Source organism: Ahaetulla prasina, chromosome 3 (assembly GCF_028640845.1).
Source record: "Ahaetulla prasina isolate Xishuangbanna chromosome 3, ASM2864084v1, whole genome shotgun sequence".
NCBI classification, from domain to species: Eukaryota; Metazoa; Chordata; class Lepidosauria; order Squamata; family Colubridae; genus Ahaetulla; species Ahaetulla prasina.
Genome location: NC_080541.1, coordinates 179,306,238 through 179,329,968, shown reverse-complemented (window position 1 = coordinate 179,329,968; position 23,731 = coordinate 179,306,238). Strand labels below are relative to the sequence as shown.

The 23,731-nt window shown below is 40.6% G+C and overlaps 1 protein-coding gene across 1 annotated transcript; it reads left to right on the top strand.

Annotated features, from left to right (window-relative positions):
- Positions 1 to 227: 227 nt before the first annotated feature.
- On the top strand, positions 228 to 22,348 carry CSF1 (colony stimulating factor 1). Its single transcript, XM_058175114.1, has 9 exons — positions 228 to 975; positions 5,641 to 5,777; positions 13,988 to 14,050; positions 14,894 to 15,058; positions 15,967 to 16,132; positions 17,940 to 18,940; positions 20,364 to 20,425; positions 20,737 to 20,792; positions 21,409 to 22,348. Exons 2-8 carry the CDS (start codon positions 5,652 to 5,654, stop codon positions 20,789 to 20,791), a joined length of 1,638 nt encoding a protein of 545 aa, XP_058031097.1. The 5' UTR covers positions 228 to 975; positions 5,641 to 5,651; the 3' UTR covers position 20,792; positions 21,409 to 22,348.
- The last annotated feature ends 1,383 nt before the right edge of the window (positions 22,349 to 23,731 follow it).

Sequence of the window (23,731 nt, the reverse complement as noted above, 5' to 3'; positions counted from 1 at the left end):
AGTGTAGTGGGTGAATCAGGTCCTTAAATGTCCATGCAGACATATTGGAGACTCCAGTATTAATAAATATAATCCTGGGCAGTGAAGCTTTATTATTATATAAATGCATAATTGACTGCAAAGTACAATGCATATTTGTTCTAAAGTAAAACTTCAGAATAACTATTTTAGAATAAGTGATTTACAGAGATGTAAGATAGTTGTGGTAAACTCAATGAAACCCATCCTACATTACTGTAGCTCGTTATGTTGTATGAATCCAGCTATTGTGGTTTATGGCCATTGCTATGATGGCCATATGATGGTTAGCATATCTTGTGAAAGCAGCCACCCGTGGCTTAATCAAACTAGGATGGCTTATATTAAGGTTTTCTGAACTCTGCCATTGGATCGCGCTGATAGACCCAGAGTCCAACGAGGAATTGGAGGGATTTTTCTCAATGACTGCGCAGATATTTGACACCTGTCCCCCGAGGCCTCTACGAATCGGGCTGTCAGGGGGACAGGAGCAAAGGCGTTGTCAGGTGTACCGCTGCGCAAGATCGAGAGGTGAGTGGCGCAAGGCTCGGCGGCAAGGATCGACCACAGCTGTCCCCGAGAGTTACCCGCTTTTGACAGCACAGTCTCGGGAAAGCAGAGCAGCCAGCAGTCCACGGAGGAGAAAAGTGGGGCGAGAAGGGAACGAACGCTAAAAAAACTGGCGCCGATCCAAGGTGCTTTCCCGTAAACCACATGCTTCGGCGCAGCTCTTTATAAGCGCGACCTCCAGGCAGCCAACAGTCGACAGGCAGTCTTTCCTGGGGATTGTTGTGTCGAAGTGGAAGTACCAGCCCGCTCTTGCCGGCCGCCTACCAACGGGAGCGGGACTAATTGCAAGAAAAAGGCGCGCCCTCTGGCCCTCGCGAAGCAGGACTTGAAGCCCCACGGAGCCTTTGCAGTGCAGTCCCCGGAATAGCAAGCGCGCACGCGGCAAAGGTAGGAGCCCTTCGGGGGGTCGGCGGCGTTTGTTGTAAAGGGAACCGAGGCTTGGCAAGCCAAGTGCTTGTCTCTCCGGGCCGGCGGAGTCTCGGCATAGTAGTTGCTTTTCAAGCAGTTGCGCAAAGCACCCCAATTCCTTTTGCAGCCGTCCCAGGCGCTCAAGCTTCGGCCCAGTTGCTCTGACAGTTGGCTCGTTTTGTCTTGGGCGGCAGCGGGGGAACATTCCGCTTAGCAGTTACTGCCGAGTAAGAATGAAAAAGTGAGCCGCAGTTGCAAACAGGCTGTGTACGAAACGGTGAAGATAAAACGGCGCTTGCCCGTGGCTTTATCCCTTCAGGGTTGAGGCGGGCAGTGCAGGGTGGTCTTGTTGCCCTTTGGCTTCCTCCTCCTCTGGGGCATTTACAGACCTCTGCTTGTAGGTGGCTCCAGGCTTGTTCCCCTCCCCCCTTTTTTTTTCCTCCCTCCCGTTCACCCTCATCTTTCACGCCCTCTCCTGTCAAGTTGCACAAAGCTGGTCAGAAAAAAAATCTGAAGAAAAATTTAAGTCCTCCTTGAGGAACTGCTCCTCCGGCTCCAGCTGCTTGGAAGGAAGGCCCAAAGGGCATTTTTCGAATGAACACATTGTGGTCCTGAATAAGTTGCTGTTTTCTTTTGAAATCAGCTGCACTGTAATGCACTCCCATTGCTTTATTAGTGCTACCAGCATGTAGCCAGCATGAAACTTGAACTTAAATATTGGTTGCATAGTGGAGCTTGATTGCATAGCTTCAGATAAGGGACCCCATCAAATGTTGGGGTAAAGTTTTCTCCTGGTATGGAAGTTTTAGAGCATCATAGGACTTTTCGGTTGTACCGTACTCAAGTAGATAAACCGTCTAGTGTTGAAACTTTTCTTCCTGCATAGCCTTTCTGATTTCTCAGAGCTTAATTTGAGCTTGTTTTTGACTAGGTTTTTGCTCTGAGTCACAAAATAAAAGGGAGCATGCTGAAAAAGAAACCATGGTTAACAATACACAGTGACCAAGCCCCTATAAAGCAGTCACTCAGAATGGGAACCATCAAAGTAAGCCAACAGTAGTGTATGGCAGGTTGGAAGTTAATAAGTTGCAACAACACATGGTTAATAGTCTTCTGCATCCTTAGGTGTATTGAGTAAGAGTACTACCCCTGTAGTATGGAAACTGAAATTTGTAGGCCTGACTTGCAGAGTATACTAAATACTTCAGTTGTGTGAATGCAACTGTTCTGGTTTATGGCTTAACAAGAATTGACTACACTCACATGTTCTGACACAATTAAGCAAATTATGATTTAGTGGTGTACTTTTAATGTCTCCTGGTTAAATGGTGCTCCTAGGCCTTTGTTCCCAATTTGAAAGTGATTTGCCATTGCCTTCTCCCTAGGCTGAAAGTGGGTGACTGGCCCAAAGTCATCCCAGAATTTTTGTCTTGATGCAGAATTAGAATTCACCCTGTTCTAAGCCTGGTGCCACTAACCACTATACTCAGCCAGCTCTTGTTTGCAGGCTGTTAAGCTAAAAAAAAAAAAAAGGCTTGAAAGAATTCTATTAATGTTAAGATCCTATAAATCTATTTCACTTTCAAGCTGAACATACAGCATTAAAGGCCTCCCAGGGCTTTCCAAGTGGGCATATTAATCACAAAGCATGATTCAAAATCTTTTCCAAATCTTTCCTCTTTGTTTTTTTTTTCTCGTCTTCCTTCCCTGTGGACTCTTTTGCTAAGCTCAGTGAACAAATGATTGAAAGCCTTTTGAAAGATTCCTCAAGGTTGTAGAACAATATCTTTGGAATGCTAGGGCATAAAATAACCCCTATATTGTTCTGGAGGAACAGGGCTTGTGGACAACAAGATGCCAATGACAAGGGGAAGGAGCATGCAGTGGCATCAGCCAAGAGGAGAAGAGAGCTGTGCGCAGGATCCGAAAGTGAAGTTATGAAAACCAACAAGAAAGAACAGCTGGAAGGTGTAATTGAGCCTTCTTAATCTTGTCTAACATTGGGATGACAGGAGTTGTGCTCCAGTGTATTTGGAAGGACTAAACTAAATAAGTGGCTGAAGTTGCAGAAAATTCTGATATTCTTTTTCATAGTTATTACCCAAACTTGAAAGTTGATATGAAGCATGCTAGAGAGGTACTGCCAGGTTTATTGGTAGGCAAATAAATACTTTTAGTGACCTAAGAATAGGTTTACCATAGGGCCCTAAAAATGACCATCAGATGGCACTAATGAAAAAAGCATGTGAAACCTCTCCGAATCTTTGCTGCCCTCTAGTAGCTGCCCATATTTTTGCAGTCTGGATATAGAAGCCCAAATAACTGGTTTTGATCTGTGAAGAATAATGTGTGTTCTGGACCACTTTCCTCTGTTATTTCTAGTATTTATAAATGGATAATAGATTTATAGATTGGAAATCCTCTGCAGAATAGTCAAAAAAAATTTATATCTTCAGTTGCAAATATATATTAAAGTATTTGAGAACATTAAAAAAGTCTCAAATGTCCTGCAGAGATTCCCAATCATTTAGTGCAAGTGAACTTTTTAGAGACGATGGTGGCTATCTTGGATCATTGCTTCCATTGCCTTAAATCGCAGGGAGACTTAAGTGGGGACCTAGAGGTTAGTCTCAACATCTAGACTGACTCCTGTGGGAAAAGCTGTGGTTTGTAGAGCCAGCTTTTTCAAGCAAGCCTGGAGCTGCCTTGTCTGTTGGTGGTTGCTGCAACTTGGTGGTCTTCTAATGTTTAATTCTTAGCCTTCTTTTTTCCACGCTGCTGTTCTGTAGATTTGCCCTCTATCTGGAACCATTTCGTGTCCTGTTAAGACTATAACTTCTGGGGGTTTTCACAGCAAGGAATTTTGGAACACAATGCTTTGGGAAGCAACAAAAGATAAATACCCATTTTTAGCATCTGCAGTCTGTTTTGAAACAACAGCAGTTTCAGAAGATACTGAAGGGGAAATTCCAAATTGATCTGTGGGACTTGAGCAATTTCCTTGGATAACAAAAATTAGGAGAATGAAAAGAAATGGAGGAGGAGGAACTGGTTGACTTTGGGCCAGTCACACCGACTCAGCCCATCCCACCTCACAGGGTGGTTGTTGTGGGGAAAAAATAGGAGGAAGTAGATATGTTGGATATGTTTGAGTTTGAGTTATATGTAAAAAGAATAAAGGCAGAATACACATAAATAAATACCTTGAATATTTGTGACTTAAAGGATTAATTCTGTCTTTTTCTATGGCTGGGCTAAAACATGCTATTGTTAAGGATTTGCTTAGTTCTTAATGTTTTACATATTGATCGTATATGATTTTTTTAATGATTTGATAGTATTTTTGTTTGTTGTTTGCAGCCATTATTATTCATTATATTTTTAATCCCACTTTTTATATGTAATTCAAGGCAACAAAGATACATAATATTCCTCCTCTTACTTTCCCCACAGCAACCTTTGAGATGGGTTGAGCTGTGTGAGAGAGAATGACTAGCCGAAAGTTGCCCATCTAGCTTTCAGGCCTAAAGCAGGCCTAGAACTCACAATCTCCTGGTTTCTGTATATTTGCTTTCACTGCTGCATATATATAGTATATTTTCTAAATAAATAAATGTGGTTTGGAAGCAGGACTGCAATAGGCATCTAAAAACTGAACTTAGGGAAATAGAGCTGAGAGCTGCAATACTTTATTATGTTGGAGCAAGTATTTTCATCTGCACAACGAAGGGAAAAACCAGCTTTGTCACAGAACAGCAGGGAATGTGCAATCCATGTGAGCTGTAACAATGGGGGAAATTCCCAGCTTGGCTACTTGTCTGACCTCTTCTTTTCCTAATAAGAACACAAGAATGGAGGTGGAGGGAGAAAAGATTGCTTGCAAACCAGAGTTAGTTCTTAAGAACTTCCTGAAAAAGTTCCTGGATTGTTCCATCAATTGCACTTTAAAGCACTCTTGGGAAATTCATGCCTTAGCAGCAGTGCTGCCATGCTTTCCTAAATAAATGTGGCGGGCTTGAGAAATAGATATAGTCCAGAGATTTCTGCAGTCATGGATGCCAGCAGGATGGAAAAGAGTTATTGTTGGAGCCATGCCCAATATGTGGTAATTTGATATGGTCCGTTCCAAGCACAAATTGGTCTGAAGCAAAGGCCCGGTGGGAAAGTACAAATAGTAGAAGGAAATATTACTGTGATATTTTAGCACTGACTTTTTTTAAAAAAAACTACAGTTTTTTTTAACCAAACCTCTGTGCAATAACGGATGGTAATTCTGAGACAGTACCACAGCCTTTGCTAGTAAGATGCTATAGCAAAGGGCAGTGGGAGAAGAGAGAATGATTTCCCAGCACTTGCGGTTTGGAAGGAAGATGTGTGGCAAACCACAGGAGGAGAGAAACAAGTGAGGAATCCTCTAGATAAGCTGAGGAAATTCTATGGCTACTTGTTTAGAAAAGAGGGTGAGGGAAGACACAGCATCGCATTAGCCAGACATGGATGAGTTTAGGACATATTTTTGAAGTATAATGTTGATTTACATTAGAAAGGAAAAACAATGAAATGTAAAGGCTTGCTAAGGACAGTCCTATCTATAAGATGCAGAAAATGCAAGGCTCTAATATGAGACTATTTCTTCATCCACAGCCCAGGAAAACATGGTTGCCTATATGCAATTAGCCTTGTTCCTTCTCACAACCTGCGGTATCCATGAAACTGAACAGAATCGTTTGGGTTGCCACCGGCTCATCATGGCATCCCACCTTAAGAACCTGACTGATCTGGTGAGTTTAAAAATTATATAGTAAGAACGTGATATTAAAAGAATAATGATGTGAAGAAGTAACATGATATGGACTGGGTATCTGTGCTGATGGTAGCTTGGTAGTATCTAATTTCCAATGTTTTATGTTGTTCCCAGTCCATCTATTATTAGATTCAGGAAAAAAGTTATTCTTTTTTACAGTAAGTGGTATCAGGCAACAAGAAAGCAGAGTGGACTCTGAAATTATCTTGCCACTTTTCTCATGTTTGCAAATGCTTGGCCATTCTCAACACAACAAACCTGTAAAATGGTTTTGAATTATATCCCTAGTGCCAGTGTAGATTCTGATTGAGAGCAACTTGCTAGAGATTCCTACAGAGGTTGGCTGGGGTCTTCCTAATTTATGAATAGAATAGAATAATAGAATTGGAGGGACCTCGGAGGTTTTCTAGTCCAACCCCCTGCTTAGGCAGAAAACCCTACACCACTTCGGACAAGTGGTTATTTATTATTTATTTATTTATTTATTTATTATTTAAATTTGTATACCGCCCTTCTCCCGAAGGACTCAGGGCGGTTCACAGCCAAGTAAAATGCACAATACATACAATTAAAATACTAATAAAAAACTTATTTAAATTGGCCATAATTAAAATTTGGAAGTAAAACCCATTTAAAAACCCATAACTTAAAAAACTAACCCAGTCCAGCGCAGATAAATAAGTAAGTTTTGAGCTCGCGGCGAAAGGTTCGGAGGTCCGGAAGTTGACGAAGTCCTGGGGGGAGCTCGTTCCAGAGGGCGGGGGCCCCCACAGAGAAGGCCCGTCCCCTGGGTGTCGCCAGACGACATTGTCGCGCCGACGGCACCCTGAGGAGTCCCTCTCTGTGAGAGCGCACGGGTCGGTGAGAGGTATTTGGTAGCAGCAGGCGGTCCCGTAAGTAACCCGGCCCTATGCCATGGGCGCTTTAAAGGCGTTCACCAACACCTTGAAGCGCACCGGAAGGCCACAGGTAGCCAGTGCAGCCTGCGAGGATAGGTGTCACTCGGGAGCCACGAGGCTCCCTCTATCACCAGCGCAGCTGCATTCTGGACCAACTGCAGCCTCGGATGCCCTTCAGGGGAGCCCCATGTGAGAGCATTGCAGTAGTCAGGCGAGGCGTCACAAGGCGTGGTGACTGTGCACAAGGCATCCCGGTCTAGAAAGGCGCAACTGGCGCACCAGGCGAACCTGGTGGAAAGCTCTCCTGGAGACGGCCGTCAAATGATCTTCAAAGGACAGCCGTGCATCCAGGAGAACGCCCAAATTACGCACCCTCTCCATCGGGGCCAATGACTCGCTCCCGACAGTCAGCCGCGGACTCAGCTGACTGTACCGGGATGCCGGCATCCACAGCCACTCCGTCTTGGAGGGATTGAGCTTGAGCCTGTTTCTCCCCATCCAGACCCGTACGGCTTCCAAACACCGGGACAGCACTTCGATAGCTTCATTGGGGTGGCCCGGTGTGGAAAAGTACAGCTGGGTGTCATCAGCGTACAGCTGGTACCTCACACCGAAGCCACTGATGATCTCACCCAATTGGATATTGGTTATCCAATATCATCTTAAAATTTTCCAGTGTTGGAGTATTCACAATTTTTGGAGCCACGTTTTACCACAGATTAATTGTTTTAACTCTCAGGACTGTCATTTGTAGCTTAGTTTCTTTGATTACTGTACCAAACCACTGAAGAATGAATATGCAAACCAGAAAGAAAAAAAGAGTTTGTACATAAATAAAACTTACTTAGAATTCTGCCCAAAGAATTGGTTATATTACATGTATAACCTTTGATTTGTTTAAGATCTCTGTTGGCAAATTTTAAAAGGGATGGAAAAACTATGAAAAAGAAAGATAAAATGTCCAAGATGTGCATGACACCCAGTATTTTTGTGATCACTCACCCTAATAACGAACCCAAGATCAGCTGGACACTGCTGCCTACATGGGACACTAAAGTCAAGTTATTGGGAAGCTTATTTTACTTTCATTTAGTTTTTTAGGTTTTTTTTTGGGAGGTGGGATTATGTCATTTTAGCAATGTTACCCATTACCTCTTCTATGCTGCAAGAAAATGAAATTGCCAAATATATACTATTGTTATAAGAACTGTATGAAGTTCCTTCATCCCTGTCCCTCTGAGAGCAAACATCCTACCGTCTAAAGCCACTTCGGAATGGTCTGATCAATTGGCTGTATGCAGGACTGAAGTTTAATCCAACTTGCTATCTTTTCATTGACATGCCATAATCATTTATTTTATGAAACAAATGTATATGGCCTCCCAAGCCACATATGATGACTTCGGATGGCTTACAGCATTAAAAATCCAGGACATAAAACACAGCCACCAGACAAGTTGAGCATAGCTTGGAATGCACTGAGATTAGGGCAAAACCTTCTTGAATATTTTGCTGCTATTTCTTCATCTAATCGTCACTCTGGGTTATTCCTCCATCCTAGATACTTTCTTTATTCTTTTTAGTTGGAGGAATAGCCCAGAGATTATATACTTAATTGTTGCAGGCTGGATTTTCTAAAGCTAACATAACTGACAAGTTAATGGTCAGGGTGATCTAGAGCTGCAAAATGTTAGGAGCAAAGTCTCCTGGAATCTTGGTTTTGCCTAAACCATTAATAAACATTAGGAAATCTCTGCTGCAAGAATTGTTTCCATAACTAACTTTTTAAAAATCTCAATACTTTTCTTGCCTACAAAATTCCCAGAGGCTTTACAGAATTCTGATTCAGATAGGAAAGATTCACAAGAATTATTATTTAGCTAACAAAAATATGAAGACAAACTATCTACAACCAGGAGCAATGCTATGTAAATAGCATTGTTTTAGGGACACTTTCTCTTGTCTTGTTTCTATCTTGTCCATTTTTGATGCATTTCTGGGATGAACATCCTCTATGAGGATTTCAAATGTTGAATTGGTCATGTGACTTTATTAAAGTCTTTTTGCCATCCTGAATCCTCTCTATTCTCCATCATTCCTTGACCAGTACTGAAAATCTAACTCAAACTTTCCTAGTCATCCCATAATTCCAGGCAATTATGGCCATGTTAGTTGGATAATTGTGGGAGTTTTGTCAATACACTTAGACACCATCCAAGTTATGGAGGATAGTTCTTGCCTAAAGCAAGCTAGTTTTTCATCCAAAGTGTGCTCTCTGTAATGTTAATAAGATGGCTTTTCTGCCTTAATATCTTTGTGCCGTATACTACTACATTCTGCAAAAACGAATAAAGCATCAACATAAGATGAATAATACTTCAGTGTTTTGATTATCCATATTTATTGTAAACAGTCCCTATTAACAACATCCTCTAAGGATAAATTGTTTTTATTGTTTTGACTTTGGGATAAACCTTCCTAAAAAAGGAATATTGAGTTGCTGGTGTTCCTCTTCTAGAGTTCAGTTCTCTCCCTAGGGAAGCAAATTCCTGCCTGTCTGAAAACATCTTGATTGTAATATTTCTATTAAACAGTGCTGAAACACCTGCTATCTCTCACATGTATTAGTTGCCAAAGAATATTCAAGGAAAGTGATGTATTTGTGATTCATTCTTTGTCTCCTTTGGGGATTTTAAAGACAGAGAGGTATGCTGCTATCCAGTGGCGGGTTTCAAATTTTTTTACTACCGGTTCTGTGGGTGTGGCTTGGTGGGCGTGTCATGGCTTGGTGGGCATGGCTTGGGCATGGCAGGGGAAGGATACTGTAAAATCTCCATTTCCTCCTGATCAACTGGGACTCAGGAGGCAGAGAATAAATGGTGGCGGGGCCAGTCAGAATTTTTACTACCAGTTCTCTGAACTATTCAGAATTTCCACTACCGATTCTCAAGAACTGGTCAGAACCTGCCGAAACCCACCCCTGCTGCTATCATATCTAATCTTTTAATAATGTATAGGTCCAATGTATAGGTTTATAGGTCACTGGGCAAGCCTAGTGAAGATGACTGAGGTTCCACATTGCAATAGTATTTGGGATAGTTCTGTTTCTGTCATTCCTAAGGAAATAGAATCCTTTACTTGCAGTCTGCCCCTCCTTGTTGTGAAAGTTTCCAGGGAGCTGTCAGAAAGCTGGTGGTGGGAAATGCATCCTTCAGAGAGAAAGTGTTACCATATGTTTGAAGGGGCAGTGGCGTGCCCCTTTCTCAAGAAACATTTCTCAACTCGTACATCCTGAGCAATTTTCAGCCTATTTTCCAAATTTCCCTTTTGGGGGAAGGTTATGGTTGGGCTGGAATTGCATTGGGCCCTGAAAAAAATAAGAGGATCTGACCAGTCTGGTTTCAGGCCTAGATTCATCACGGCACAGCATTGATTGTGTCCATGGATGATCTCTCATAGGACTGGGATAGGGATAATGTAATCCTTGTCCTGCTTGATTTCTCAATAGCTTTGGATATCATTGAACAGTCTTCTGATCCATTTCCAATAGTTAGGAATAAAGGGCACAGCCTTTCCAAAGAGATGGTTTTGGTCAATAATAATGCTGGTGAGAAATTAAATCTTAGCTCTCCTAAGTGGGGAAATTCCCCAGAGCTTGCTACTCTCCCAGTCCTCTTCAAGATCTTCCTGAAACTGCTAGGTGATGTCATCTGGCTGTCTGGAGTCAGGTTTCACCAGTATGCTGACAATGCCCAACTCTATAGCTTGGCTACTGGAAAATAACTGATATAACTGAAGTTTGTCCAGTAATCTAGAGCTTATCCAGTTATGAATGGGAGTGAAACCGGTTGAGATCAATCCCAATAAGATGGAGTAGGAGTAGTAAAGACAGGCCACTTCCAGTGGGACTCCATGATCAATTTCAAGCAGAGTTACACTTCTCTGTGCAAATTTAGTTTGGGGGCCCTCTTAGATTCACAATTTCTGTTTGAAGAGCAGGTGGCAGCTATGGCTAAAAGCCTTTTGCTGAGCTACATCTCAGGGTGCCAATTGTAACTCTTCCTGGAACCGCAGACATTACTCACTGCCATTCGTGCCTCAGTCACCTTTCATTTGGAATATTGTACTATGTAGCACTGCCCTTGAGGAGCATTTAGAAATTGCAGCTGTGAAGAGTGAGGTGGCTTGGGTAGTGGTGGATCCTTTTGAAGGAGCTTATTGTGACACTTTTATTCCAAGAAGTCGGTTCCAGTTGGTTTCTGAGTGTAGTTCAAGGCATTACCGTAATTATGCTTCCTGGCTTGGGGATATCTTTGGATGCACCTTTTTCCCATAATAAGGTTTCCCAAACTGTGAAGTATACCTCCTTTTAGGGAGGTGCAAGCAAGAGTCCAAGAGAAGTGCGAAGAACCTTTTAGTTTCGTCATTAAAATAAATATTCCTTTCATTGTATTGTTTTCATTGCTTATATGTGTTCATTTTGGTGTTTGGATTTTTAGGGAAGGTGTGTACACTAAAGGGGTGTGTGATGGCAACAGGTTTAAGAAACCCTGCTTTACAATATCTGCCTATTTCAATAAGATCCAGCAGGGTAGAATTCTGATGTGCCTTGTCAACTAGAGCAGGGGTATCAAACTTGATTTCATTGAGGGCCGCATCAGAGTTGTGTTTGAGCTCGGTGGGCCGGGGTGAGTGTGGCCAGCTCGATGTCACTTGTGTCGGGGGCGCCTGTGGTGGCCCAAGTGCTCTGCCAGTGAAAATGGGCTCCCAAACTCCATTTTCAGTTGTGACAGCCTCCTGCAACCCTCTGTCAGTGAAAACAGAGCTCTGGAGGACTGAGGACGGCACTCCCGAGCTCTGTTTTTGCTGGCAGAGGCACCACAGGCAGGTCCTTTGCTGTTTCCAGGGCGGCCCCTTGGGCCAGATCTAAGCACCCCATGGGCCGGATCTGGCCCTCAGGCCTTGAGTTTGACACCCCTGAACTAGAGACTGACATTTTTGGATCAACAGAAGTACTTTTTCAGTTGCTGCCCTTCTCCTCTGGAATAATATATTGTCTGAGATGTGATCGACCCCTTCCCTTCTGAATGTTAGAAATCTGATGAAAACAAGGTTGTTCCATCAAGCCAGGGAGACTGGGTTGCTGTAATGCTCTCTTGGTTGGGAGAGTAAGCCTCCCTTGCTGTTAATATTTTCAGTCTCGGCTTCAGGTTCCATAGGAACATCTCTAGTCACTGATTACTTGATTGAATTTTTTAAAATTACATTTATATATTGTGAACCTGTTTATCATTCATTGTCAGGAGTTGGAGCAGCCTGTAAATCCTGAAAACAAAGCAATAAATAAATAAATAATAGGTATTGGAATTGAGAGTGGGCCTTAGTTTAATAACAGGTAACAGATAATATAATCTGAATTGGTAGAAATAATTTATATTTTTAACTTTATTTTTATTTTATTTTAAATCTCCCTTTGAAAGGAATAATACATTATTCACTTTGTTTATTAAAAGTGCCCTTATTTTTCAGTATCTTTTCTAAGCCAAGGAGAATGAGTCATTTGTAACTCATACTATTTCTCAAATATTATGCTGCCACACCTTAACGGAGTTTATTGTTCGAATAAAATGTACTGCTGATTAATTTTGCAGTCATGACTAAATTGGTAGATCTTTACTTATTAAAATTTTAATAATTCCAATTTCAAATAATATGGAAGTACTGTGTACTCATTTGGCACTATTTATATCCAGTATATGGTACATTACTATCATAAAAATCTCCCTTCCCTACTCCTAAAGAGAATGCAGATTTTGGAACAGAGAGTGGGATTTTCATGCCAGTTAAATCTAGAAAAAGGATTGGATTCACAAAACGTATATTTAAAACTCTGGGAATTCCCTAGTTGAATGCCTTTAAATCATGTGGAAAGTTGCAAGATTGACAGAACAAGCAATTTTAATGATGCTTGTCGTGTTTTAACAATGTTTATTCAGAAATCCCATTGCATCATCTATTTCAGTAGTTGTTTCAAAAGCTGAGACACCTGATTTTGTAAAGCTGTTTTTTTTCATTCTAGTGTGATTTTCTTTGTTATACCTAACAATAGCCCTAATGGTGGAATTAAATCAAACCAACAAATATAATTGTTGTTTTAATGATCATTTGGAGTTACCAAGACCACAGAAAGGATGGTTTACAGCCCATAAAGCATTTATGGCAGTCATAAAATGTTACACACACACACACACACACACACACACACACACACTTCCATGACTGCATTTGAGCACTTACAAACTAGCTCACATTTACAACTGGTTGCAGTGTCCTGCAGTCACATGACTGTAATCTGTGATTTATTTATTTTTTTGGCCAGTTTCTGGCAAAAAAAATTGCCCATCTGAGATAATAAATTCAGACTTACGACCATGTGATAAGCTTAATGTCCACTGTAAAAATAGTCATAAAATTAGATCCAGTCATGTGGGTGCCTCAACTTGCAACTGTCATGACTTGCCACCAAAATTTTGGTCCCAATTGCCATCATAAGTCAAGGACTACCACTGCAAATTGTAAATTCATAGTCAAATATGCCCAGGGAAGAGAACGGCTGTGAAATCGATAATGTGATTCCCAGAATAGTGGAAATTATATAATTTCTTCCCTGGTGATGTTGCTTAAAGAGTCTTCCAGCAGAGTATCCAGAAAGCAGAAACTGTGGTTCAGATTGTCAGAGTTTTATTTGGTTAACTGGTTAGTGCCTAGTTGTTGCTGTGCTGGCTTAGAAGCCATTTTGGCAGAATCAAAAACTCCCCCATACTTAGGGCAAGTGGGGACACGTTGAAGATGATAAACCCAAAACCGAAAGTGATGCTCTTAAACTGTTTATCATTCCTGGGATAGTGAGCCAAGCTTTTTCCCTCATTGATTTCCTGCTTGCCTTTTCCTGAGTTGCTCTGTGATATTGCTGGTGATTGTTGCCATTGCTAGTGGGGCTGTGGATGTGCCTTTTTGACAATCCCAACTCTGATCAATTGCTGTGGTTAACTCTGAAACCATTCCCTGATTTATTTATTATCCCAAACACTTATGTCTCGCTTTTCTTGCAACTCCCTAAAACAAGTTCTAGGTTTATGCAAGGAATTCAGTTCTCTAACCTTGTTATATTGCCACTAGTGTTTACATTTGCCCTAGATATCTTGGCTTCCTTGGAACATTCTTTGGATTCATAAAGCTAAAACAGAGTAATATTAACGGACATTTACCCTGTATTTTTTCATTACAGATTGATAGCCAGATGGAAACTTCCTGCCTGCGATCTTTTGAATATGTGGATGAAAGGGAACTAGTAAGTTGCAAGAACTTGTCCTGTATTCAGTTTGTCACATTGCCAATTAGAGTTTATATAAGACCTTCTAGTGTCCAGAGTTTGGAGCACTGGATTTCAATGTATTTTTTAAGATTTTTTTCCCCCACTACGAGGAATTCTGAGTGTAGTGCTGACCTTTGGTTTAGCTTTGGGCTTCTGCGTATCTTTTCCTCTAGCATGGTCACTACTAGGAGATTCCAAACCAGAATTTTCTATCATGTTAAATCTTGAGAATTCCAGCTGGTTTTGAAACTGTGGATTGCTCAAAATCACTGGATCGTGATTATTTCCTCCCCACAATTACCAAAGAAAGGTTATCATTCTACTTAGTTAGCTTTCAAAACTTTTATGAGAAAACCCTAAGAGTCTCTGGAACCCAATTGAAATATATTGTTTTTAAAGGCTTAAAAGGTTTAAAAGAATTAAATCTTGCCTGAATTATTAATTGGTATGCCATTAGAATTTGCATCAGCAGTCAGTGTCTTCTGAGTAGACTTGAGTCCTGTAAGATGCTAGAGAGGTCATTAGCATCTTGTTTTTCATCTGGTCCATGGTGAACTCATAGACAAACTACCCCAAGAGGAGTTAAAGAGCCTTTGATGCTGTTGTTAATTTGATTGACTTACCTCTTTGGACCCTTTATAATTGAAGAAGAGCAATTATATTGATCATCTTCAAGGCTATTTTTACCCTTGTCCGTTTTTGGAAAGGACAGGTGGTAGCAACAAGAAAAAAAAATAGTACTTGATCTGAACAATGCTTACTTTTTCACATCGAAACTGAATATTTTCATTGCTGACATCTATATTTATTATCTTCTAGGATAATACTGAATGCTTTCTCAAAGCAGCCTATAATCCCCTGAAAGGTATCATTGATAATATTACATTCAAGAGTAATACTGCAAACTATGAGAAACTCCATCTGATAAAGGGCTTATATGTGAACCTTGCAAGATGCATTAAGCCTCACGATGATAAGAATAAGGTAAGTTTTACTGATCAGTTTTGCAATCCTCAGAAATAATGTTAATACATTTAATGAGACTGAGAAGCTGATTGACAACTGACATCTAAATTTTAAAGCTGAGGAGAGAATTGAAAAAAAAATGCTTTGATGTGTCTTTCCTTGAATGTGCCTTGTTTTTAGAGAAGCTGGGATTGAACCAGATATAACCTTAATCACATTTTTAGATTTCACATACAGGTACATAATTTTAAAGTACCTAAAAACAGGGCAGAAAGGGGGTTACTTTGGGGCCTTTGAAGCAATGGATAGGTTTCAGCCAGCTGCTTCTTCCTCCAAGTGCTTGCTATCTACAATGGGAAGGAAATGCTTACAACTTAACAGCTATAGCTATATTTTTGGTTGGTTTTATCTTATGCTGGCCCATGGACAAAATATGCAAAATGTATCATCTGGGCGGTATCATTTAGGAGCAATCAAAATTACTCAAAAAGGCATGCACTCTTCTAAATTCTCCAGAACGCTTCATCAATTAAAATGTCCCCAAAATGAGAAAAAGAAGTTGTAGGAAAATCTCTCAAATAGGTTAGCAGTTTTAACCAATGGGATCTACAATCTGGAAACAGAGTTTGTGGATTGAATATGTAATATATTGTATTTGATTACACTTAATCTTTAGTGACTAAAAATTCCTAAGGGACTGAGATCAGGAAGTACTTGCTCTATCCCACTGACCTTTAAAATCCTATTGATATGTTGGATATTCCTTGTAGGATCTTCAGTATAGAGTTGAGAATAGGCCTTGCTTATAGAAGTAGAGAAACTATTTTTGTAGTTGATTGGCTGGTGATAATTTTTGATGCTGTCATAGATATAATAGCAGCTAATTTTGTTTCTTTTCCCCTCATGTTTTCTGTTTACTCTGAAAGAAGTGCATCAAGACCTTCTCCCATACTGCAGAGGAGACTTTGCAACTGGTGCACAAATACTTTAGCTTAACCAAGCAGTTTCTGAGCAAGGAAACATTCACAGATGATTGCAGCGGAGTCTTCCAGAAGTGTTCAGAATCCCAGGAAAAGGAGACTGTTTCTCCAGGTAAACAATTCAAGATTTTTAGGTGTGCATTTCCCGCCAATTGTTTGGCACAGAGTTGGGGAGTGAGGGTTTTTAACTGAGTGAAGCATTTTGTGGCGTTTATATATGTGCATTTATGTTTGTGGAGCAGGCTTCTCTGTGCATTTATATGTGTGTTGTCTATTGTCTGCTGGAATGCAAGCCTTAGAAGTCATCTCATTTGAATGGAAATGCAGTGGGCCTCTTTAGTTTGAAGTGAGGAAAACACTGAATCTGTTTTAAGTCTGATGTAGCTACAGATTCCTGACTCTTGTGTGCATAAATAACAGTTGTGGTGGCATAGTGGTTAAAATGCAGCATTGCAGTCTGACTTTGCCCACTGCCAGGAATTCAATCCTTACTGGCTTAAGGTTGACTTAGCCTTCCATCCTTCTGAGGTCACTAAAATGAGGACCCAGATTGTTGGGGGCAATATGCTGACTCTATAAACTGCTTAGAGAGGACTGTAAAGCATTTATATAAGTATAAGTGGTATTGCTAGTACTATACAGCAGGATGATGTGGATTTTAACACAATGTCAGTTGAAGTTCTTCTCTTCCCCATTACCCATTGTTCTGTGTTAATCAACTTTAATATTTCTGGTTTTTTTGGTTTTTTGTTTTGCCCTCTGTCACATATTTGGCTTAGGTTAGCGTTGCGAGAAACTTCAAGCAGTATGTATAAAGACTGCCTAAAAGCCTACCACGGAACCCTTTGTAATAGATATTACTTTTGTTCTAAGTATCTTCACAATCAACTTCAATTTCAAAACTGCAGTAGTTCTGCTTAAAGATGCAAGAATCCTAGAATGGTGCCCGACCACCAGAAATGGGGTCTTTTAATATTATGGCAGAGAATTTCAGATATATTCCTGAGGTGGACCTCAAATAGATGGAAAGGCTAAGCTGCAAAGATGGGAATAAGTTGAGAAGACATTGCATTCTTATCTAACTGGTGTTTCTGTGTCTCTGTGTGTCTACATACCCATCCTTCTGTTTTTTAAAATCAGCTTGGAAGGTCCATATAAAATGCTTCAATTCCTAATGGTCCTAGCATTATTCAGGCAGAACTGAATGGAATCTTTATAGCTGGGTCTTTCTCCACTTCTTAAATCTACTTCCAGATAAACCTCATTTTTAGTTTTATTACTCTGAGATCCAATGAGATAATGAAGCCTTCAGTCCTTCTGAATGGTTGCCAAGGAGAATGCAGTCACTGTCTGACCTGAAAATCTGTCTTGAGTCCATCTGTATTCTTGTGGCAGTTTATGTTTTATGTCTGTGCATGCAGCATCTATAGTGACGTATACTGTAGATTCACTTAATATGGCCACTTGTTATGGCCATGAATACCTATATCGCCATTCCTATGGAGAAATTATTATTCCCTTTGCTTTGATTTTCTGGACAATTGAATCCTGATCCAGTGCTTGGTCTCAATTGCATATGATTTCGCCATAAACTTTAGTTGCATGAGCTCTTTCTTGGTGTTGCTACCCCAAGCTAATCTTACACTGTTTCCTCCATCCATCAAGTCATTCATTAATCTTTCATCCTCAAAGTTCTTTCTGGATCCTGCTGCTGGTTGCCTTGCTTTGTTTCAGTTTTAACCTGCAGTTTCTTCTGTTGCTTTTCGCCATGATTTGAAAAAAAAGGCTGAAATCTGGTGTTGGCATGATGGTAGCTTAAAGAAAGTGTCTAATTTGAGCCTAATGCAACCCTTTGGTTCTTCTTGCATCTTAAGAAGCTGATTACTCTATGGCCATTCTCTCTATCTGGATCTTTTCAGGTGTTGTTACTGCCCTGGATTGCAACTGTTCATCTGCAGGCCCGATCAATTTAGAAGGCTCGACATATCTCGTTCCAACTTCTGAGTCTTTCTCTTCCATTGCAGAGCAGCTGGACAGCAGGAAGACAGCTGCCAGCATTCTCCATCTACTAAGGCTTCCAGATACTACTCAAATTCATAGTGGGTTAGAGAGCAATATCAGGTCTAGGGTGACTAGAAGCACTGACGAAAGCCAAGAAATCACTGAAAGCATGGATTTCGGTGCTGGCGTTGATGTCATATTACCATCACCATCCTCACCTTCTCTTTCTATCCAGAAACAGTTGGAATCCATGGGGACCAGATCCCCCTCCCTGGATTCCAGAACTGGTGAAAGCCAGGAAAGAACTGATGAGTTAGCTTCTCAGCATCTCCCTCTCTCTGACTTAGCCAAATCCTTTCTCAATCAGCAATGGTTTGAGATAAAAGAAAAAACTGAGGCCATTCCAGGACTCGCATCAGATCAGGATATCACTGTTGCCAGCAGTGCTTTCAGCTTAACTCTGACATCATCTTCCAATTTGGAGCAAATAGACAGCTCTAGTGTGCCCTCCAGTGGCAGTCCCCATGTCCTGGGCCACAAAGATCCTGTCTCTTCAACACAAGATCCTTCTAGATTTGTGGCCACTACAGAGAATTCCTCACCCCCCAAACAAATATCCCATGAAAGCTACTCCTGGGGGGAGCAAAGTAGCAGAGATAAAAACTCCAAAGCACTGCAAAACACTCAGCTGCGGGAGAGACGAGAAGAGGGTCTGGCCCACAAGGACAGGGAATTGGAGGATAGCCTGCTGGGACCCAGCTTTGATCTGAACTTCATTCCTCCGAACGCAGAGAAGCGCATCAAGAATTCAGAGCCCAGAAATATCCAAGGGACGTCTGTGACATATGTGGTGATACCCAGTGTCCTGGGAATCCTGCTAGCCCTGGGAGGCCTGCTGTTCTACTTGCATAAATCCAGGGTAAGGTTGAGTCCTGCCTTAACAAACGTACAACTACATTCCTTTCCTCTTTCTCTTGGTGGCAAATTTGAGGCGTAGAGTTTCCTGCAGATGTTAACATAGAACTGTCATTTAGAGAGAAGTGTAGCTTCTTGGCAAAATATAAACTTTGCAGGTTCAATACCTGCCATCCTCAATACAGGTCTGGAAAACCAATAGTGCTTGGTATGAGCAGCAACATTAGATGCGAAATAGTTTCTTGTGTCCCTGGGCAAAAACACTTTCCTTGCATTTCCATTAAATATTTCCTGCAACTCGTCTTACGTTTTGTTTGCTGTTGTAAAATATCTTCCTTCTCCTTTTGTTTTCGTTGGGACGCCAAAAAAAAAAAATAGCTAGGTTTGTGCAGTGCATCTTATCTCATGCATGCCTTGCAGTGGTAATTCTATCTTGGATTGCCTGGGCCACCTTAAATCCTAGAGCTTCCTACACCACAAGATGCAAGCATTGCTTAAGATCAAGTACTTCCCATGCTGCCCAGCACCACCACTCAACTTCTTAAAAGTACTTGGCTGTAAAAGTATAGTGCTTAGAACTGATGTCGCTGATGAGTGGGAAGCGCATCCTGTGATTCATCTTTTGATTCCTAGAATCAAGATAGGATTGGAAAATGTTCCTAAGTAGATTGAATGAAAGTCTTATGGGGTTGAAGAAAAATTATAAATACAATAAATATCTTTCCAGGTTGAACAAGGCAAGATGTAGTTGCATGCTAGAGACAATGTCGGCCTGCACTGGGATTAAACATGTTGCATGTCATACATTATTTTAGAAGAACTGCTTCATAGGAAGGAAGAGGAAACAAGTTATCTCTTGATTTATGGGGTTGGCACAGTGTCTTCCAAGGCTGAAATCTGTTCCTGCTTGTTTCACAAACAGTTTATATAATTTTTTTAAAAAAAGAGATACATTCAAGGAATGACTTTGACTACACAGGAAGAGTCATAGCTATCTTTTTGTTAATGCTGTAATTTATCACTGTGCAATAAGAAATGGAGTAATCTTGAAAAGCCTGGAGGTGGTGAGGATAGAATCTAATGTTGGGCTTGAGCTTGATATGCGGCCTGAAAGGCATTCTTTACTTTTAAATGGCATGTCAAGAAACCACACTGTGAAAGTGTGCTGAACAAAATTAAACTTGATTAAAAGTCGGTCCGTGATTAATAGTACGGAGGCCATCCATATGCAAAGATAGCTGTTACATTTGTTGGTAGAAGTGTTTTCTTGGAGTAGTCTTCAGTTTGTTTCTCCATTTCCGCTTAAGATAGACACAGCTTTTAGTTGGAAATCCAGTACCAATTATACCAGCAATTCAGCCCACTCATGGTTGGTTCAAATCAGGGTTCTCTGTTCCACTACCCAATTCTTATTTTATTTCATACAGATCCTAAGAAAGAGGCGGACACAACAGATGGGAAATAATGTAGAAAGAACAGAAGAACAAAGGTAAGAAACTAGAAGATCATGAAGCCTGCCTGCGTATAACTAGATTTTCATCTGTTAGCCTCTTTCTATTTTAGATTAATCATTCCTGACTTATAGATCCTCTCTTTCTCACTACATATTTCAAATTCATATGTTTAAACTCACTGAAATGCCCCTCAGAGTCTTGAATGTACTCCTGTGGGATAGAATCTGTTGGGCTACTGTGTGAATGTGCCAATGTGTTGATTTCCAACTATGTTGTACAAAATATTGAATAATGAATCATCAGTTCTTCCTCTTTGTTTTTTAAGATTCCTGTTAATTTTTTGTAGGTCATTGAGTGGAGGGGAGGGATACTTGGAGTTGCAGATTCAAAGGGAAGTATGAGGTAGGTTATCTTTTTAATTTTCTCAGAGAGAAATAAGGTCTTTGGAGGAGTTTATGTTGTCTGTCTTACAACAGTTACACCATACATGTGCATAAACTTGATAGGCAGTTTTGAATACAGTTTGTTATGAATACTAAATGCTAGAGCCAGAAAGGAGAATACTACTGTCTTGTCCAGAATTGTAGATATATTTTGGTACCTTGTTGGAAACAGGTCAAGCCTTAGCAGGTGCCCAAGGATCATGTATTATTCTTCGTGATTAGCTGGATGCTGATGGGCACATGCAACCTGCTACCTCCTTTCTACGTAGGTACATGTTTCCTGTAACTGTAAGTAGGTGTTATGGAATGTAGCTATGTCCTTAGGGTTAGTAGCAGCAGATTACCAACCATTCTTAGTCTGGGGAAAAAAATCTGCATTCTTATGTGACTGCATTTTCTGTGAAGTCAAAGGTTATGCATGAGAACTGAGAGAGAACATGAGAAGATCCGAGTTGGATCTTGCATATGCCTTAGCAAAAGTTAACTTATGTGATTTGTAATAAAATAATGGCCTCTTAACTCATTGACACTGTTTGAATTAAACATGATGGCTCTTTATATCGTCTTATTTCCAGTTGCACTGTTCCCTCTGAAATGAGAAACTGCCTGGGGTTTTGGACTGGAAGCCCCACTTTCAAAGTACAGATCTGTTGCTATTATTGGGAGAAATTGCACAAAGGAAACTCTGGAACTGAAGCCACAGCAGTACTTTTCCAGGAAGACTGTTTTTATACTTTTTTTTTAATGGGAAGGAATTTATCAGGAAAATGGACGCTATTTATTTCCGGTAGCCAAGATTGGTATTCATTATACAAGTTGCCTTTTTTCTGCCATTCAGCCAACAAACTGGAGCTTGAGAAAAGGAAGATAGTCACTTGGACTGCAAAATCCTGTGTGTGATGGAGATGGTCTACTAAGAACTACTGTGCCTATTCCATTCTGACAGGGAACAAATGGCATCCTCTTCAGATCTATTAGATGTGGATTCTGCAGTTCCAACAGCCATGCTGAAGAACGTGAATGAAAATTGCCTCCTTACTTCTTTTAGAGCTTCTGGCCTCTCGAACTGCTGAAGACTTCAGGACTTCAGCCTCATGCCAGCTATTCATTTTTAAGGCACTTTGTCCATCTATTAAGCTTTGTAGGTTGTAAAGTACAGTTCTACCATCCAGTTAGGACTCCGCATAATATAACAAACTGTTCAGTGAAACTTGCTATCTACTTTTCCAGGAGCTTACAGTTTTATTCCCAGGATCCAGTTTTAACCCTATCGTACAAAATGAGAGAAGTTTTTAGCCTTAAATTTTAAATTTAATAAATAAATAAATAAATAAATAAATAAATAACTTAATAATAAAATGGATTTTATTTAGTTTTTAGGACAAGCCAATAAATAAGTACCTTTCCATACTACACAAGATAATGTGCTGGGTACTGGTTAGGATGGTTTTAAAACAGAGCTGTGGCTTTTCCTTTTGTGTATTAATCTGTTTTAATCAGTGATAAATGGAGGCTCCCTGTTCAGAGAACAAACAAATGTGCTTCTGAATGCCAATAGCTGGATAGGTGTAAAGAATATGAAGGAGCATTGTCATGGCTGGCTTGTGGGGTTTCCTAACAGCCTTCCAGTTAGCAGCTGTAGAATGAGGCAACTGGCCTTTTGTAAGCAGACTTTAGCCATGGAGTATTAACTTTTTGAGCCTTATATTTTATCGCTGGTACAAGTCACCAGCTGATGTACTCATGGAACAGACTCAAGTTGTATTGAGAATTAGCCTTATTTCCTTTGTTTCCCCTGACATCATAGGAAGTATTACTGAGGCACTGTTAACTGATAAGAGATGCCCGGGAACCGTTTTTCTTCTGAAATGGTTTCAAGTGTAAGTGGAACCATGTTTGAAATGTACTGTGCTGAATTGCTGTTTAGATTTTCTGTCTTCCAAACCTCACCAACACCAATGAAATTCTTCAACAAAACGAACATGCCGGCATGCAAAAGTCCAAGTATGGGCATGTTCCTAGAATGGCTGAAATCCTGTGCCTTTGGGGCATCTGTCTTTATATTTTTCCATCAGGTCAAGGTGTCCCTTCCTCAAAATACTTTCAAACCTACTTTTTACTTCAGTAGATCTGTGTTCCCATAATATTTTGCTCAGCAGATGTAAACTAAGAATGTGCTTGCATGGAAGACACAGACTAAGATTGGGGTGCCTTAACCCCCTTCTTTGCTGATTCTTTCCTGCAAGTATGTTGCCTGGCTATGTCCTTCAGTATTAGAACTTGGCTGCAGAAACAAACTCAGATTCTTTGTTGTAAATCTATCCCTAGTCTTTAAAGGAGGCAGCATGGTTTCCTATCCATTGCTTGTACCTGCAAAGGCTAGGCATTTTCTTTAGTAGAGCAACAAAACTGTGAGGTTGAGAGCTTTGTGTGTTTGTCTTGAAATAAGTAGCTCTGCCTCTTAAGCTTTAGACCCAGAATCTCATAGATAAGGATTTGCCCAGGATGTAAACCCCTTCATTCTGTTTTTCCATGTTGTAGTGGAGAGTTGAGCTATAACAAGCAAATGGGAGCTGCATATTTACAGCCATATTTTGAAGTGAAGCAAAGCAAAATGTTGCACTTTCTATGCTTAAGAGGTTTTTTGTTTTGTTTTGTTTTGTTTTTGAGAACATTCCAGCTCTTCAAGGGATAGTCATTCTGGCCTCATGCTTCATTTCAACCCATGTGCTTTTTTTTTGTCTTTTGTAGCTGACATTTTGCCCTTCCCTGTTTTGGCAAGGTAGGTGATGGTTCTGAGCTGGTCTCTGGGAATGCTGCTGCCTTTGCTGCTTGAAAGTTAATGAACCAGATCAATGTTGATAGACATTTTTTTAAAAAAGAGGAGGATGTGGATAT

Bases quoted from the DNA above. Each gene is read 5' to 3' on its own strand.
- CSF1 (XM_058175114.1), top strand. From the start codon at position 5,652: ATGGTTGCCTATATGCAATTAGCCTTGTTCCTTCTCACAACCTGCGGT. The intron at 16,133-17,939 runs GTAAACAATTCA...GGATCTTTTCAG, and splicing joins AAAGGAGACTGTTTCTCCAG to GTGTTGTTACTGCCCTGGAT. The intron at 20,426-20,736 runs GTAAGAAACTAG...AATTTTTTGTAG, and splicing joins GAAAGAACAGAAGAACAAAG to GTCATTGAGTGGAGGGGAGG.